This window comes from Delphinapterus leucas, chromosome 17, assembly GCF_059928025.1.
Source record: "Delphinapterus leucas isolate spDelLeu-1000000601 "Yukka" chromosome 17, BTC_Dleu_Yukka2, whole genome shotgun sequence".
Lineage (NCBI taxonomy): Eukaryota > Metazoa > Chordata > Mammalia > Artiodactyla > Monodontidae > Delphinapterus > Delphinapterus leucas.
Genome location: NC_143145.1, coordinates 83,877,064 through 83,896,181, shown reverse-complemented (window position 1 = coordinate 83,896,181; position 19,118 = coordinate 83,877,064). Strand labels below are relative to the sequence as shown.

At 42.0% G+C, this 19,118-nt stretch overlaps 1 protein-coding gene across 12 annotated transcripts in view; it reads right to left on the bottom strand.

Annotated features, from left to right (window-relative positions):
• Positions 1-227: 227 nt before the first annotated feature.
• The window catches only part of PCMTD1 (protein-L-isoaspartate (D-aspartate) O-methyltransferase domain containing 1), a 61,209-nt gene continuing 42,318 nt past the window's right edge, over positions 228-19,118 (bottom strand). For 9 of the 12 annotated variants that reach the window (XM_089899176.1, XM_022556867.3, XM_022556884.3 and 6 more), the window contains 3 exons: positions 10,141-10,312; positions 8,507-8,630; positions 228-3,268 (listed from right to left, as the gene is read on the bottom strand). In XM_089899176.1, coding sequence (XP_089755302.1) covers positions 2,904-3,268; positions 8,507-8,630; positions 10,141-10,312 — 661 coding nt within the window. In that variant the 3' untranslated portion in view covers positions 228-2,903. Of the gene's footprint in view, positions 3,269-8,506; positions 8,631-10,058; positions 10,313-19,118 lie in introns of those variants that run through there. The other 3 variants (XM_022556881.3, XM_030763541.2, XM_089899179.1) reach the window with 3 other exon arrangements.

Sequence of the window (19,118 nt, the reverse complement as noted above, 5' to 3'; positions counted from 1 at the left end):
CACGAACCCGTGTCCCCTGCATCGGCAGGCGGACTCTCAACCACTGCGCCACCAGGGAAGCCCCATAAAAATAAATTTTTTAAAACCCTACACCCTTCAGAGGTGGCAACAGTCAAAAGGAAATGAGATGTCCAAATACAGACAATTCTATACCGTAATTCAGCATATATCCATAGGTGTACTGACATTTTCTAAGAGAAAAAAGGCAGGCCACTGGAGAACGATGCTTAATTATATGCAACTGTTTATTTAAAATAATTTTCCAAGTTTTCCCATGAATTAACAGGTTTTGCTTCACTTTTGTCCTCTCAAACAGCTGGAAACCAACACTTCCACATTTTGTATTTTAACTACTATGTGTGCTATCTTAATGACATTTTTCTTCATTAGTACTAGAACCAGATATATGGACCAATAAGCAGTACAGATTTAAACGATGTTCCTGGTAGTTAATGGTGTTGCCGGCAGTTTCTCGGGCTCTATCAGATCCTGGGTGCTATTTCAAGCCATCTCCAAGCAGCAATCTGACTGAGGGGGGAAGTCGTCGTGCTCCCTCCCTAGGCCTACTTTCTCTCCGCAAAACAAATAATTACCCCACTGTAAAATCCCATGAATACACTGCTCATCATTTTCAATTACTTCATCTTTATTTGCTACCTCTCCACCTATAAAGCATAATTATCCACACTCAAATATAACATGATTCATTAAAAAATAAACACCCAAAATATTCTTAATCATTCTAATATATTCCCATTAATAGATAAAAGGGCTTTCGCTTAAAATTTCATTCTTTATTTCTACTTCTTTATTTAAAGTCAATAGTAAAGTCACAACTGTGAAATAAATGCATTTAAAAACACAAAAGATACATTTCAATGACAAAAAATAGGCGATGATTATGAAAACCTACTGTACATTTTGCCAAAGCCAACAGAATAAAAGCTGATATGAAAAGCTCCATCTTCAAATATATCCTTAACAAAAACGTCCCTCATGAATAGTTAACACCACGATTTAAGAAAACGTCGTGTTGACGTTATCTGAACACTTGCCCCGAAAACAACAAAGCTGGTGGGGGGGCGGCTAGATAAAAAATATGTGGGCACCAGGAACCCAAAATTAAACTTCTAAAATGGACACTGATTTCAAAATAAAAGGAACATTTCTAACGTGACAATAGTATGAAACTATTTTTTTTTCCTTGATAGAAATGAATGGGGCATTTCTTAACAATAACAGCTTAGTAATCGCCTAAGAAAAATTGTGGAGATACCCCCAACGCCCAAGCCCAGTCAATGGTAAAAAACGAACAGCTTCCACGAAATTATCTTTCACATTACTAAAATATCCTGATTTACCTGGGGTGATTCATGCTTAGACTATTTCAAACAGTTGTTTTTAGATGTGCGGAATTACCAGAGCTGAGATTTTTTTAAACCATTCATCTAACGGTTGAATCTTTGCAGAGACATAATAATCCTTCCACTACACATCGATTGCGTTTCCTCAAGCATACTTGTTCAACAGTTGTAACAGTGATGCTGGTGGTGATAAGTGATACTCTCAAATTTTTCCTTCTAAAAAATATATAATCCACGGAACACTAAATAGTAAATATGCTACACTGTATACTTTCTTAAACAAGGCATGACTCTTCAGGCCCTAGTAGGAAGAAAAGAAACACACTAATAATGGCATTTACCACCTGTTTCACTACTGACATTCAAATAATGAACACAGTAGTATGGGGTATTAATCAAAAAAATGAAAATCACTGTTACTTTACCACAAGAAACAAGAACAAAATAAAAACATGGGAAGAAATTAAATGAGCCCAGTGTAGGTCCCAAAGATTACACTATGATTCCGAATTTTCAAAGAAAAGGTCATCTACATATAATTTCTGTGAATACTTCCTATGCTACAAGGATGAATTTCAAAGCAAATGCAGGCTGGCGCAGCCCTGCTTGTCAAGGATGAACCTGCCAATGAACCAGGAGTTTCCTTTGCTAAAGTGCACCTGTGACCAGCCCGCTCAGGCCGATTCACCGATGAGCCATCAACAGTCGCGTAGAACAACGGACTCTCTTAAAGCAAATACTTTATACAGTGGACTACAGGGAAAACCGTCCTAAATATACTATCTTCTAAATCTTCAGAGTAAGATAACCTCATCATTTTTAAATACTGGAAATGTAAAGGGTCCACCCAAACTAAGAGTTGTATTAAGTACATACGTTTTATTTTAATATTCACCTGACGCGCTCCTAAAATCTCTATGAGAGAAGCAGATGTTTTCCCCATGTCTTTTGGCAACAGATTCAAGAGCAAGAGTAGCAGTGCTGTTGAACTCCCTGAAAGGAGGCTTTTTAAAGCTACGTTACTCCGTATCTGCATTGTTATTGCACTCATACATTGCCCGGAACAGACCTACAGCAACTCAGCAATAGTGACTGCAACACACAAAGCTTCTGATTTCCTTGTTAGATAAAGGTTTCATGGAGGAAATGCAAATGGCTGCAATTGGAATCAGACTACATATGCTTCCTGATTATTTCACCTTATGGAAGATTAAATCCAACCCTCACCACTACTAGTCTGTAAGGAACCAGATGAGGGTCTGAAGGACCCAGTCTTGACTACTGTTACATTCCACTCTTGAAGTCGCTCCAAGTTAAAACAGCAATTTTAACAAGATTTAAAGAAAAATATATTTTATAAAAGGGATTCTTTTTAATCACAGAATACATCATTTTTATTACCAAGACAGAAACAAGTTATACTTTTTCCACTAAAAATTCACTCTGATGAAAGAAAGAATTCTCTTTTAACTTCTAACAAATGCTACATTTTCAAGACTAAAGGAATTATCAGTAGGCATTCTTTCTTCTTGCTCTAAGTTACTTCTCCCTAAAGTACGTCAAGTAGGCTTTTAGAGCCTCGGGCAGGGGGAGCCTCATGATCTTCTCCCTCAGCAAGTTCTGGGGCGGCGTCTCCTGCTCGCGGGCGGCACCGCGGCCCGTCTCCTCCCCCGCGTTATCCTCTTCCATCTTCTCCTCCTCCTCGCTGTCCAGAGGCTGAGGGATGAGCTGATTCCCCACAAAGACGTAAGTGTTAATCCTCTGCTTGGCCCTCTTCCTTTTCCTTCTGGGCGGAGCCCTCTGAGGAACGCCCTTGGCCTGCATCTCATCGTGTATGAAACTTCTAAGTGTGCGTCGAATGTAAATACGAGCCAAGTCCTGCAGATTCCTGACAGCACAGGGGGCTAAAAACACACGAAAAACATAAAAAGTACAACGTTATATACTGTTCACTTCTTAGTGAATATTAGGAGACAGGACATAAAAAACTGACGTTCATCTAACACAGATTTTAGGAAGCGCGCCTACTATGTGCCAGACCACTGCAGTACTGAGGACAGCGGACGGCACCGGGGTCTGTGTGTACGGACGTGTGCGCATCCCCAGGTATGAGCATAAACCCTCTCGGGGAGGATAAATAACTTACAACAGCTGGAGCGCATGTGAATTAAGCAGTTAGGGGACAAGAATAGAAGAGCTTTTACCCTACACATTTTCTGTACTTTCTGATGTTGAAAAGCATGTAAAGGACCTGTTTAAAAACCTCAAATGAAGGCACTGTTTGAACAGCTGCCTCAGTCTGAGCTCTAAACTATTACACGCATGCACACGCAGTTTCCATCTTTCTGTAAATCAACAGGCAGAACTGGTTCACAGGTAAAGGGCCCCCAGAAATCATGGCGCACACTTTAGCAGCCCCGAAACACCACAGACCTAAGCTGCTGACGCTCGCTTCTATCTAGCACACGGGGAGAGTCGGAACAGGCCCTGTCTGCTTCACTCCTGCCTCCCACCGGCGCGCAGGTGTTAAGGCCTAGCGCCACACGCCCCTCTTGGTGGCCTCCTCCAGTGCATTGCACCCAGACAAAGAAAATTCTCAGGTCCCCACCAGAAATCCGTTTTTCCTAGTTTCCACCCCTGTGGGAATAAAACCCTTATCAAGGATTCTTCTCAAATACCTAACAAAACAAAACACAGCCCTCCTCAGTTCAACAGCACAAGAAAGCCTTCATCACTTCTCCCCTTACTTTTGGTACTTGTTCTTAGCTACCTCCTTCCCAACCTTCCTGTGATCATGTCACTTATCCGAATGTGTATGTGGCCGCTCTTTGCCCTCAGCTGTGAGCCCTTGGGGGCGGGGGGTAGGAAAGAGGCCTGGGGCCCTTCCTCACCCCCCCACAAAGGGCCTGAGGGTACACATCCTGTCCTGGGTGCTTCCCTCCTGCCCTAGTGCCCGGGGCTCTGCCCAGTCACAAGCTGGGCACATCCTGCAGCGGGAGATGTGGTCTTTCATAAAACTCCAGGCAGGAGGCATTTTAGACCAATTCCAAGATCCCTTAGCACATACTTCCTGGCCTGCTACAAAACCTCTTCTTCAGACTCTTCTACTGAAACCCAAAATGGAAGAGCACGGCCCGGCCCCTCTGTGGGGTGGCAGCTGGCAAGGGAAGGAGCGGGCGTGCCAAGGGCCGGCATGAGACAGGACCACGCTGGGGCGGAGAGAGGGGATAAGCCTGAGTTCTGCTGTGAAGACAGGACGGACGGGGACTGGACGCGGACTGGACGCGGAGTCTTGGCCCGAGCGGCGAGGCAGATGTAATGCTGATTACCCACATGACAAAGAGAAAGCACAGTTCGGGGAGGAGAAGATAAAGATTTGCTTTGCTCGCGCTGTGTGTCCTAAATGGAGGTCTGGGCGCTGCCACCACCCCGTGGGCCTTTCACACGGGGCAGCCCGTCAGTGCCGGGCGAGGGAAGCGGGGAGGGGCCGGCAAGGTGCTCGGGGCCCAGAGGCCACGCGACGTGCCGGCCCTTTCCAGCCGCGGCAGTTCCTCCAGCGCCGGGCTCGGGGCAAGGCCCGGCTGCAGACGGGAGTCATGGGGTCATCAGCCCCAAAGGCCAGGACGGCCCCCGCGGGGGGCGCCGGCGGGAGGGAGGCCAGAGGTCAAGGGACCACTGCAGGAAGCGGGGTAGAGAACAAGCGGGGATAGAGCTTCAGAAGCTACGAAGAAGAGAAGGAGTACTTAGACTTCTCGGCCGTCCCTGTGGGTGTGACCCGCCCACACCCCGGGCGCTCTCCCAACACGTCCACTGTCCTCCTCCTCCGCCAGCACTGCCTGCTCCTCCAGGGACACGGTCACCACGACGACTGCCGGGGCAGCCCGACTTCAGAAGCACCGACCGGACCCGGACTGGGAAAGGATTCAGACCTGGCTCCATTCAGTCGCTTCTAACACTCACAGGTCCTAAAGTAGCACCCACAAGAGCCTCATTTAAACGTTTTTCTGATAATACGAACACTTTTAGACAATTCTCAGCCCTACTTATTCAAAAATCCCAGTATTTTCTGCACTGCAACCCTCCTTGTTCCTAATGCTTCTAGTCACGAGAAGGATTCAATGGACCGGACAGACAACACTAGTCCTGACTGCTATAAAATTTTACTGTGAATTGAAGCTTTCAGGCCAAAACTACAATGAAGGTTATCTCTAACACACACGTCAGCTCTATTTGTTTCCCAAAAGGTGGTCTCTATGTAGATTTTATAGGAACCTAGCAGTCAGCACTTTCATTTTTATTTGTTAAGTAAGACTGAAAAGGGCACTGGATTTAGGTCAAACCCCATTTTTAACCTACAAAACCGCAACTTCGTATGGCTCAGTGTGGTGCAGTTCAACAGTTCATGAAATCTCCTGACCTCTGTGATACTGAGATTTATAAGAAGAAATGTACATTTGGCTTCCCCTTCCTGACACAGAGCTCCTAAAACACGTGGAATTTCCTAAGCGATGAGAGCATCAAAGTGAAAAGCAGTGCCTTTTAGTGTTCATGAGAGGCTCCCTTCAACCACACGTGACTTGATGTTACGGGGTGACTTTCACTAAGCCCTTCAAGGTGCTAGGCTGGCTGTCGGGCACACCAACCATGGGATTAGAGAAATGGAACTTTCAGGCTACCCCTCCAGAGACGGGAAAGGGGCTAGAGGTTGAGTTAGTCACCGAGAGTCGATGATTTAATCAATCGAACCTCCATATAAGCCCCTAATGGAAAGGGCTCGGAGAGCTTCTGGGCTGGTGAACAACTGGAGGCGCTGGGAGGGTGGTGCTTGCAGGGACGGCGTGGAGGTCCGCATCCGCCCACACCCCCCGCCCCGGGCATCACTCCCATCTGGCTGTTTCCCCAGTCAACCTAATGATTAATCTGTGCTCCTGCATTCTGGGAGCCGCTCCAGCAAATTATCAAACTCTAGGAGGGGTCATGGGGACCTGATTCACAAGCAGCCTGTGAGAAGCTGGAGGAGGACAGAGCCTGCAGCCTGCGGGGTCTGTGCTAGCACCGGCGAGCGCCGCAACTGCACCAGACCCCAGTCCAGCTCGCTGGGGTCCGCAGACTGCAGGACTGCTCAGGGAGGAGAACCCACAGGTCTGGATGACAGGAGGATTCGGCAGGTGGTGTATAAAGGAAACAGAGCTTTCCTTTAGTTGGTGTAGGGTTTTTCCTTCACCCCTTCTAAAGGGCCTGCTGTGAAATTTACTTTTATAATGTCTTATACCAAAGAAAGAAATATGACTTTAAGTTGAATAAAAATTTGTGATGAACCTGAGGAAAAGTTATAAATACATTTTAGTAACTGCTTATATGAGCAATTTCATAGCTACAAAATACATTTGGCAAAGGATTTGCACATGTATTTTTTAGGGGTTTTCTGTGCTAACATTCTTTCACATTTTTATTCCCTATAATTAATGAAATAATGTTCTCTACACAGAAACCTATTTTAACTTATTTTAACAGAAAAGCAAACGTGTTCTTATTCTCCACACATCCTATTCCATTTCAATTCCTAGCTACCTAGTCCCCAAGTCCACCTCTCCACTGGTAAGAACTTGAGCAGGGGAAACGGGTGTAATTTACTGACCTTCCCAAAATCCCAACACTATTCTTTACTAAGCCATTATTACCCGCTAAGCACTTTATAAACACTACTTCATTTAATTCTCAAAACCACCCCAGGGCTTCCCTGGTGGCACGGTGGTTAAGAATCCTCCTGCCAATGCAGGGGTCATGGGTTCAAGCCCTGGTCCGGGAAGATCCCACATGCCGCGGAACAACTAAGCCCGTGCCTGCAACTACTGAGCCTGCGCTCTAGAGCCTGCGTGCCACCACATGCTACAACTACTAACGCCCACGCACCTAGAGCCCGTGCTCTGCAACAAAGAGAAGCCACCACGATGAGAAGCCCGCGCACCGCACAGAAGAGTAGCCCCCGCTCAACACAACTCGAGAAAGCCCGCACGCAGCAACAAAGACCCAATGCAGCCAAAAGTAAATAAATAAAATAAAATAAAACACCCCAAAAGACCACAAAACCACATGGGTTGCAAGAGGGTAAAATAACCCTGAAAATAAAATGAAATCTCTCCCAGGTTCCTATGAAATAAATTCATTTAGAAAGCAAATTAAACCAAGAAGTCTACTATGGTAAAGTTCTAAAGTTCATTATTGGCAAAGAACTTTACTTACTGGTCTCCAAAGCCATGATACACGCTGGGCCAACCACGGCCGCGCTCACCGCTCTTCCTCAGGGTCTCAGCAGCCCTCAGGGAGCTCAGCGCTCCCGCCTTCTCCAAAGTCCGGTCTCGCACACCGCACACTGCTGTCCCCCCCACTTCTCGGCCCTGCCTCTGCTCGTGGTCCAGCTCTGACCTGGTGGATCACAGGCCCAGTCCCAGCGACTCCTCACCTATCCTCCTAGCTCGTGCAGCGGGGTGACACCCACATGCCTACCTAATGGGAAACTCAAGCCCAGCCAAAATAAAAGTCTCTGATCTTCCTACACCGATTTCCAAGCTATTCACCCTCAGTCCTCAACAGCAATAAATGGTACCATCACTCAGTGAGGGGCTCAGGGTAAAACTTTAGAGCCCTCTTTTTCCTCCACCATTTTCCTACCTTCAAACAACTCCACCCCCATCAACACTGACTCTCTCCTTGAGGACAAGGAAAGTCTCCATCAGCTGTCCTCTGCAGTCCAGCCGAGGAGCTTCAGCGACCCTGAAAGTTATTGCTGGTCTTGGAACGAGCAAGCTCTTTTCAGCCTAAAGAAAGGCTTTTGTGTCTGCTGTCCCTCTGTATGGAAAATGATGCCAACAAATTTACCACAATTAATAATTTCACAACTGTAAGTAATAAAGTCATCTTTTCATTTGACCTGCCCCTTCTTTTCATGCCTCCATGAAGGCAGCTAACAGGGTCTGGTGCAAGGTAGGAGCTTTACCAAAAAAATAAATAAATAAATCCATGGAATATATTACTGCATTATTTACTTAACTCTTCATAATTAACACAGTCCATTAATCCCAAGCACAGCTGCTGAACAACATAAGCCACAGTCCAGTCAGAAAGGCCCAGCGGTTACTTACGGAGGCCCACAGAGTCCGGTTTGCCACTGTCATTCTTGCTCGGCTGCACAAGTGGGGCAAATGACACAGCAAGGATGTTTTTACTTTCCCAAGTGTTTTGTCCAGTTCGCATAATTTGTGTTAACTATTTAGAGGGAGAAAAGAAATAGAATGGCTTAATCTTGGAAGTGTGATCACCTTAGAGTCACAATTTTGTTTTAACAGAATAACAGCAGTGATTGCTATATAATCACTTGTATCTGAATGCAAGCAAATTACTTTCGTTTAAATATTTACCATAAAATGATACAGGAGGAATTACAAATACTTGCTGTTCAAGACAGACACCTGAGCTCAAAAGGCATGACTTTGCAGGTTGTATCTGGGGTCTGAGGGCTTCTAGGGGTACTCTTCCAACCCACACCTGCCACTGGCCCCCAAAACACACGTCTCACACAGGTTCAGTTGTTTGGTTAAAGTGTTGTATTAGTAAAAAGACGTTTTCATTACTGTACCAACGAATCAACTTCATGATCTTCCATGGTGGTTATAAAATACAGATTCTAATTCTAATCCCAACTTGACATTTCATAGATATATGTAATTAGTCACAAGGGGATGAGAAGTTTTACCCACTCAGCAAATACCCACCATCAGTTCTAGAGAAAAAATATTAGCTCAGTACATGACTGAAGGAAGATGAATTAGTATCTTCAATTTATATTATAGCAATCAGCCTATTATATTTTACATTAGTACAATAGTATATAATAAATATTCAATAAAATACCAATGGGAAACCATATTTTAAATGTTTAAAAACGTCTCTTTAAAGGAAAACAGAAAAAGACGATTAATCTGGGAGTCTCAACACTCCAGAAGCATTCAAGTAACATTTTTCCAAGAATGTGTTTTAATGAATGCTTTATATTCTTTCTAATAACTGACACACACAGTACGTGGTGATGGTGAAATCCTCTGACCTGCAAATCACATGTGTGAACTTAGGGGACCCTCAGATACACAAACTCCAAAACGACCACACTATGTCCCAGTCATCTTGGACAATCGATCTTCTACTTACAAACCACAAGGTGCTTTAAACATCTCAGATGTAGGTTAATATGAATGTAAGAGATATTTTTTGCCATGTATATTTATAAAATTTCAAAGTAAAAGAGCCGCCCAGTTTCTGAATAAATTAGTATTTCATACACTTATTATACCTAATAATTCCAAACCAAAGGCAGACAATAGGTGAAAAATACTTTCAAATGCGCCTACATATACTAAGAGAAGATCCAAAAATTTACTCGTTTCTGGAATGGAGTTAAGCAGTTCAAACCAAACCGCAAACAGGATTTCCTTTTCATATGTTCAGCTGGAAGCAGTTACCACATTCAGTGGCACTCGCGCCCCTCACCCGGACCAGGGAGCAGCTCAGCGCGGCTCTCCTAACCCTAGTTAACGGGTCTTTTCCGCACCTGCCTTGGTTAATAGTCAAGAGCCCGTTTCAATGTTCTCCTCTATAGACAGATCTGTGAAGAGTGTTTATTTCTTCCTTAACACTTACAGTGTACCTTTCACTGAGGTAACGCTTCCCGTCTTACGCTAAGTGCGTCTCCTACGTCAAGTGAAAGGACAGTGGAAGCTACCTGGTCTTCTACAGGCATGACCAGGATGCCCCCGACTTTCAGCAGTATCTTCATGTAGTGTTCGTGGTCCTTCTGGACTCCAGCCCCGCAGTAGACCCGGTCATACTGGTGGCTGTCTGACGCTATCTGCAGACAATTACCAACCACAAATGCAGGCTCACAGAACTCGAATCTATACGGAAAACAGACGGCATTTTACCTCATTAAGCAAAAGATCAGATCTAAACAAATTAACAGAGTCTAGCTTCTTGAAATAGTGAAGTTACCAAATTAATTATAAGGATAAAATATTATAAAGTTTGACTGAAATATCAGATTTATGAAGTTTAACACTGATCAAATATATTGTTTTATTATCAGTGATGCAGTGTACATTTTTTCAAAACATTAACCTTTTTTTTGCCACACTGAAACCTTACTTAAGGCTTAAAAGGTGAATATAGTGAAAAAGCCACCACAACAGCAACCTTGCGATGCCCACAACAGCAACCTTGCGATGCCCACAAAGGACATACAATAAGGATGAGAATCCCAAGGGTCAAACGAGAGAAAAGGCTTCACTCCCCCCGCTCTTTCCAAAAGAAGCCAGGGGCCAGTGGACATGGAAGGGCTTGTGCAGTCTCCACTGCGGGCATCTTGCTGCAGTTAACAGTGGCAAAGCCTGTCAGGAAAAGACACCGGTGCCCTTACCCTATGCTCTTGCAACCACTAAAGAGTAGGGAGATTTTCCTAATACATTTTGGCAGAACTATGTTACAGGGTTGGAAAAGAGAGCAGAATGAAGTGTTTTTTGGCCCCCGTGATCTCCCTACACAACAAAAGAAGAGAGATGGATGGTTTCAAAGCAAAGGCATCTTATCCAGGCCGCCTGTTCCTGGTTACAGTGTTGGTTCGTTGTATATCGAGTTATGCTTTTACAAACTATCCTATTTAGACTTCTACTTTATTCCTTAAGTTCTGGCAAATCTGAAAACGGTCTCTAAAATACATAATTAAAAGCCTAATTCACTAATAAAACACGTACGGTAATATTTTTAAATTAATTCATGAAACATCCTTTCACTTTTAAGTTGATTGATGTTAATCTGACCACACAGCAAAATCAGGCTATCATTTGAGGATGAAATAATTTACATTAAAAGTTTTGGCATGCGGTGAAAAATGACTCTGAATCATAATCACTTTTATTTTGTAAAACGTATCCTGTCCTTTGGTAATTAACAGACTTATTACGCAGTAAGTTCCCATTAAAATTCACTAAAGTACAGACACACTACGGTCATCGATATTTAAAGAAGAGTTTCGCAGCATGATGCCGTCCTCAACTTCCTGTCCCCTTGGTGGAGGGGCTGGGGGCATGGGGGTCAGTGTAGAGCCTGCACCCTCCTCTCCACACGGGGCTCCACACAGGGCCGGCCCCGCGCCACCGCTCCTTCTGCGGCACTGCGCGCCGGCGCTCACGCCTTCTGGCTCTCCCCTCCCTCCACCGCTTCCCGCAGGGCTGCTCAGCACAGGTCCACGCCCCTTAGAGGGCCATGTGGGGCTCCTTACGGTTCTACCTGGATGTCCCCACTTCCAGACTCACTCCCTGGCTCTGCCCCCTACCCCCCACACACTGCACTGCAGCCACAGGTTGAATTGTTGGCTTCTCATCACTTAGAGGAAATATTACAAAGTCTCCTGTATGTGTCTGTGCTGTTCCTTTGACTGAAAGGCCCTTCCCTCTCTTCTTGATAAACGCCTAGCATCACTTGGAGACACAGCTCAGATATGAGATACACAATGAAATCTTACCCAACTCCTTAATCGTGTCTCATTCTTTCTACTTGCATAATACACACAAAAGTGTGAACTTACCTATGTAACGGACAATGTTTAATTCCTCTCTTACACTCAACACAACCTAGGCTTGTCCAAAATCTGGCTTTCAAATAACTAAATAATACGGATCACGTGGTTTAATTATCTCATCAAACTCAAGATAAGCGTCCTTTAAAAAGAAACAAGACCAGTATTTTCAATCTAAAAACCCTCATGCTTATAAAATTTCATTTTAAATAACTTAATTTTATAATAATTTAAGCCAGTCTTAAAATTTTCAGGATGAACGTGAGCAGGGAATTTAAATTTAAAAATCTGAATTATTAAACCTCTTTTACCATTAAGTCTGTTAAATCAACTTAAAAATATGCTTATAGTTTAAAAGTTTCCTACTAGTTAAAAATACATGATAGCTCACAGAACTATTATCTAGCAAAACATCATTACAAGTAAACAACTTACAATTAAAACCACTTCTCATATTCGTGATATTTTTATATACTCTCATCCCAGCAAAATGAATTAGAAGGAGTTTAGTGTCTGATTCTAAAATCAAATGTGTGACTCTAGCCAAGTGGCCTGACACTAGCGATTAGGACAATTCATTCCAAATACTGCTTCTGGAGCACCAGTTGTGTGTCGGCTGGAAATACAACAGGAAACACTCAGGCCTGCATCTAGTGGAATAGACAACAATCTCAGTAATTAAAGATTAATTTACAAGTGTGATAAATGCTCTAAAGGTATATGACTCCATAAATAAGACTGAGGATGCAAGGAAACGGACAGCGCTGGGGAGTGAGAGAAAGGCTCCCTGAGAAATGATTAAGCCATGATCTGAAAGGTAAGACAGGACAATCAAACCACACTATCCAAGATGGTAGCCACTAGCCACATGTGGATACGAGCCCCTAAAATGTGGCTCGTCCACACTGAGATGTGCTGAAAGGATAAAAATCACACAAGATCTCAAATATTTAGTATGAAAATGTAAAATATCTCAGTATTTCCTTTATATGCGTGTGTATATGTGTATGTATATATGTGTGTGTATGTGTGTGTATATGTGTATGTGTGTGTATATACTTCAACAGCCACATAAACTGAAAACACTGAACTACTACCCTTCTAACTCTATCACCTGTAAACAGGAGCTTCAAATATTTCTCTTAACACAAACTTCCCTTTGGAATATTCTCCTGGTTTTCCTGGTATCTCTTTGAACACTTCCTCTGAATTTTAATTGTATCTCCATCACCTATTACGGGCCTCAAAAAACACTTACTAAGTAGGTGAGAAACATAAGAAACAATTGTTTTGTCAGCTGTTCCACCTACCAACTTTGAATATGAACCCAAACTTGACAAACTAAATATGTTAATCACAAGAACCCCAGGACTAGAAGAGAAACCTGCACAGAAACAGTTACAGGAAAAATATGTGCCCATGGCACCTTCTATATCAATATGATGGTTCTTGTTTTACTAAATTGGATAACCAAAAGTAACTGTAGCTTCATGTTACAAAATACATGATTCTTTTCCCCAAGTGCCAAAAAAAAAAGCAAAACTCAAACAGTAAAAAAAAAAACAAACAAACACTTTTGCCTTTAATGAATAAACCAAACCAACTGTCCTCTAACTGAAAGGTACTTTTTTTTTGGTTTTTTTTGAGGTACGCAGGCCTCTCACTGTTGTGGCCTCTCCCGTTGCAGAGCACAGGCTCCAGACGCGCAGGCCCAGCGGCCATGGCTCACGGGCCTAGCTGCTCTGCGGCATGTGGGATCCTCCCGGACCAGGGCACGAACCCGCGTCCCCCGCATCAGCAGGCGGACTCCCAACCACTGCGCCACCAGGGAAGCCCCTGAAAGGTACTTTTTAGGGGCCCTTCTGAAGATCTTAAATAAGCCACCTTATTCTAGGAAAGAAAGTCTTTTCCCTTGTAATGCAGATCTGAACAAGTATAACTGCTTCCACTTAGGGAATACTACAAAGAATCATTATAGAGAAAAATTAGACCTCTAAATTTATAAATAACTTCTACAAATGCAAATGGACCACATACCTCTAACAAATGCATATGGGTCTTTACACTTTCATTTAACATACAAATTAATTTCCTTTACCAGCATACTCAAATTTTAAAGTTTAACTGAACCTGAGACAACATTCCAAAAAGAGTAGAAGGATTGGACTATTTCTAGACACAAAATAGTAAAGCTTCAAGGACATATCAGGTAGAAAGGTGAATGTTTTTAAATATAGGCACAAAAACACCTAGCACATAGTAATTTACTAGTTATAAGAAACATGTCTAGCAGAGACAGTGTTCCGTCCGGGTACTGTTTATTACACTTAGAGCTATGGCTTCACCTTCACCAATAATTCACGAATCCTTCACGTTACCAAAGAAAACAAAACAACTCTCAAACTGCCTGTACTTATAACATTATTTTTTTAAATACACAAATGGGTTATAGATTATCTTTCCTAATAAAGGATTTAGAGATGAGCTTTAGTATTTCTGACGAGGCAGAGGTGAGGATCTGACTTAGACATTCTGTATTCTGATACTGAAATTATGGCTCATTTTTAAAATAGCATTTCATGTAAATAAATTCATATAAATCCTACTAATAATATTTTTTCAAAAGTATGATTAAACTTTTTCAGGCAAATGTTTACGGATGTGCTCGTATACGTATGAAGAACAAATGACTGATTTGAGGCATGGATGACAGCTACCGTGTGGCTAGAGTCAATTACAACTGCTACTAATTCTTCCAGTGTAAAGAAGAAAATAAGGAGAACAGTTTCCTCCTTCAGCTTTAACTAGATTCTGAAAGCTGCATCTTCCCCAAGTTTCCACAAACCTCTATAGGCAAAGGACATATAACAAAAATACCATTCTGTATAATCTGGAAGACTGTAGTAATAAACTAACCAGAAGTTTTCACTTTATTATAAAATAGTGCTACATTATTTATAGATTTATACATAAAATCTAGGTTTAAAAATAGTGAAAGAAAAAATCCAAATTCCACCTTTCCACATCAACCACACACAAATGGAACCTGAGAAGGGGAAAAAAAAAAACAGCAAAACAAAAATAAACAAAAAAAAGAAAGATAAGAGACCTACCAAAAGGAGACTTCCTACGTGGTTATCATTTTAATCCTAAAAGTATGGTTCTTGTGTTCTCTTCCAGTTTTCATACTTGATTTAGGGGAGCTCATTAAAATTTTATGTCTGTTAGTAATGTGAAAAGTAGCAATCATTTTTATCCTTTGAAGAAAATTTCCAAAACAAAATTTCCCAGATACAGATACCTTATACTCCTATATTACACCAAATTATACTTCCTAACAAGTTAGGTAACTTAGTTACCTGTATACAAAAAAAAAAAGTTAAACAGTTCTAAAATGTAATAACTACAAATTCATCCACTTTAGACTTATAATTATTTATTGATTTAAACCTGAAAATCTAATGGCTTTTTAGACTCTTATGTCGAGAGGGAAAATTATTTGACATGCCCTTACTAAAATAAAATGTGCACGGAAAATCATTTGTGGGAAAAGAGAGAGCACAGATAGCTTGGTTTACGACATGAGCGCTTGGCCAAACTAGCACCCGAAGTCCAATCACTTACCTCAGCGGTGCTCTTCTTTACAGGTGCATGCTGGATTACCTTCATCTCCAGATGGACAGACGATTCCACTTACAGCAGGGACCTTGCCAACTTGCCCATATAATTCTCTTGATAAGCTGCTAGGAGACCAGGGTGCCCTAGCCTTGCCCTGCAGCTTCCCTCTTAGATGGATAGTCTAGGTCTAGGAGCTGACTGAGGGTAGAAAAAACAACATTCCCCTTCAATGCACCGTTGGAGTGGAAGCTGACAGTTTGCACACCTAGTTTATCATGTGCCATAGGATACTATCATTGAAATTTCAGACTATTATTCCCGTGGAATAAAGGACTTCAAGGACAAAGGAAAGAATCCTATCTTGTTCTCATACTTCGTCCAAAACAACCTGCCAAATGAATCACAGACACTTCTTTTTCTTAAAACACTTTGTCATAATATACATTTTGAACTCTAACAGCTAGGACTACTTCATTAAAACAAAACTTCAGGGCTTCCCTCGTGGCACAGTGGTTGAGAGTCCACCTGCCGATGCAGGGGACACAGGTTCGTGCCCCGGTCCGGGAGGATCCCACATGCCACGGAGCGGCTGGGCCCGTGAGCCGTGGCCGCTGAGCCTGTGCTCCACAAAGGGAGAGGCCACAACAGTGAGAGGCCCGCGTACCGCAAAAAAAAAAAAAAAAACTTCACAACCTTCCATTGGGAAAAAACCCAAGGAAACATTAATCTCTTGATCTCCAAGTACAGTTATACCATTCAAAAACTCGTACAACCAAGGATTAAGCTACTGAATTTCAAAAAATTTTAAAAATCAAAGACTTTACCTTTTTAAGTGGTTTCCCTTCCAACTGTATCAAACTCATTTCAGAATAATTCAAGCATTATTTAAACCACAGTGTTAAGAGTAAATACACAGATTTCTCATTGAATAGAGCTTTAGGAGACTCCACAGGACCAAAAACAATCTCTAAACATTTTATAGGGAATGTGACAGGTATGTCGTATAAAAGTGAGTCTTCATATATTTCAACAATAATTTCTTATAAAGTAACTTGGGATAAAAACTATTTTATTTCTGTCAAACAGTATGTTATTCCCGGAATAATTTCTTCTCCTAAAATGTGTTAGAAGCCATCAAACTTTCACCCATGCCATTTCTAACCAATGTTAAAATACATAACTGGTAGCCCTGATGACTATTTTTAAGCATTTTTCTGTCCCACCATTTCAATGTTTGTCATGATTAAAAACTGTGTTTACAACCTATAATATCTCTCATACAACTACCATCTGAACATTATTAATATACCAAAGTGTTCAAGTATCCGAGAACTAGTTTGAAATAATATTGACTATATATCTAAGATAGCGAAACTACTTCAAGTATGCCATAATTCTCTTAAAGATGAAGCAGGACTGCTCTAGTGATAAACTCATAGAATACAGTATCATTTAATTTTTTCCAATGCAAACTATATAATGTGGAAAAGGAGCCTATAATTAAAAATAAAATTAGGACACTAGACATTGCCACAAATCAATCAAATCTTCTAAAATGCAGACAACTACACTAGCTCTGAAGGTAATTTAAAGTGTGTACCTTGACTGACCCTGAGGGACACGCTTCCTCTCCTGCCCATCTCCATCACCCATACCACAAGTAAGTCTCATTAATGAACAGGTAGGTGTGCTTTCTGATAAAAATGCTATAGTGCACATAACCATGCTAACAGCAGTCCCTAAATTCTAATCTGGAAAAAATAAATAAATGATGGAAATAAAAGTGCTGCTTCAACTTTTGTATCTGGGGCCAAGTCGCTAGGCTGTAATTCATTGGCACAGCTTACCCCTGAGAAGAAACACTAAGATAAATCAGTTTTTACATCATCATAGCTAAATCAGAACTAAACAAAGACTGGCCTAGCTGAAGTTATGGACTGTCTAGCCCTGTTTATCCATCTGGGAAATGTGGACATCAATATTGCCTCTAGGACTGTGGGTACAGCACTTAGAATGGTACTTGGTACTTAAGGAACAGATAATACACATTACCTGCTGTTATTTTATCATCTCATTACTGTCTTCATGACTCATTTCTACAACAAACTATGTAGAGACAACAGTCCTCCATTCAAAGAGAATGAAAACCTTCAATTAGTCAGGCTACGCTGCACTCCTGTGGCTAATGACAGTAGAGTATTTCCAAAATCAGGTACAGCTTCCTTGGAGGGGAGAGGAGACAGGACCTATTGTCTCACAGGGAACGGCACACCCCGAAGCATGCCCTCTAGGGAGCCAAGTCGGCTCTATACAAACACATAAATGAAGCCGTAAATAAATGCTACACCAATTACCACTTACTTGCAAAGCACTTACAGGGTAAAGGTTTATAATTCACGCTCCTTTAACTGACTTACTCTTCCAAGTAAACACAGCTGGAGAGATTATTTTGCTTACTCTACGTGCACAAACACTGATTCAGATAACCTGACCTTCCCCAAACTTCTCCTTCGCTCGTGAAAGCCACTGGGCTAAGATAAAAACGTCGCGGAGCGTGTGTGTGAAGGGCAGAACAGGAGTCGGCAGACCACGGAGAAGAGGCCAAATGCAGCCCGCACTTGTTTCTGTCAATGAAGTGGTACCAGAACTCCTCGCCCACCCCTCCACAGGGTGTCCCAGGAGGCCTCTGCACTACAGTGGCACAGCTGAGCAGCTACAACAGAGCCCGCCTGGCCCAGGAGGCCAGATACATCCACTATCTGGTCCTTCATCTGAAAAAGCTTGCCAGTGTTGTTGAGAACCTTTGAAATCAAATGTCAGTTCATTAGGGAATTTCGGTGCATGTGGGTATACCACAGGCAGAGCAAAGGAATAAACCACACAAGAGAACTCCCCCTTCCCTCCTGTCTCCAAGTACAGTAAATTCAGGGTAGCCTCTCCAAATTATTTCATTTGCTGATACAGAACCAAGACATAGAAAGAAAGTTTAAAAGTATACACATTATACTAAGGATCTTTTTTCTGAAAGAAGAAATAGTACTTTCAAGACTCAGGAACCAAGCCTGCTTCATAAAGCACACACAGAAACATACACCTGTATATTGTTTTTTAAATATGTATCTTACATTACATATTCTAATGTTGAGTAGTTTACTGAATCTTTTCCCGCCTACTATGTTTGAGAGTTCACTATGATCTCCAATAGATATACATAAGAAAACTTTAAAGATACAACTTAAATCATAAGTGACATGACAATACTTTCAAAAAAGGAACTGATAAAAAAGATCCAAACCAACAGGATAAATAAGACTGGAAAAGTATTAGGTTTTAGCTTTCTACTGTCTTCGTGTTACACACAATCAAGGATAGCCTGGTACTAAGGAACAGTACTAAGGAATACATAAATAGCAATTTGTTTTCCTGAGTTACTTTATATTTTATTAATTAAAACGTATTTTGATGACCCGTACACAATTAAATATAATAAAATTGCTTAGGAACGGAATTTT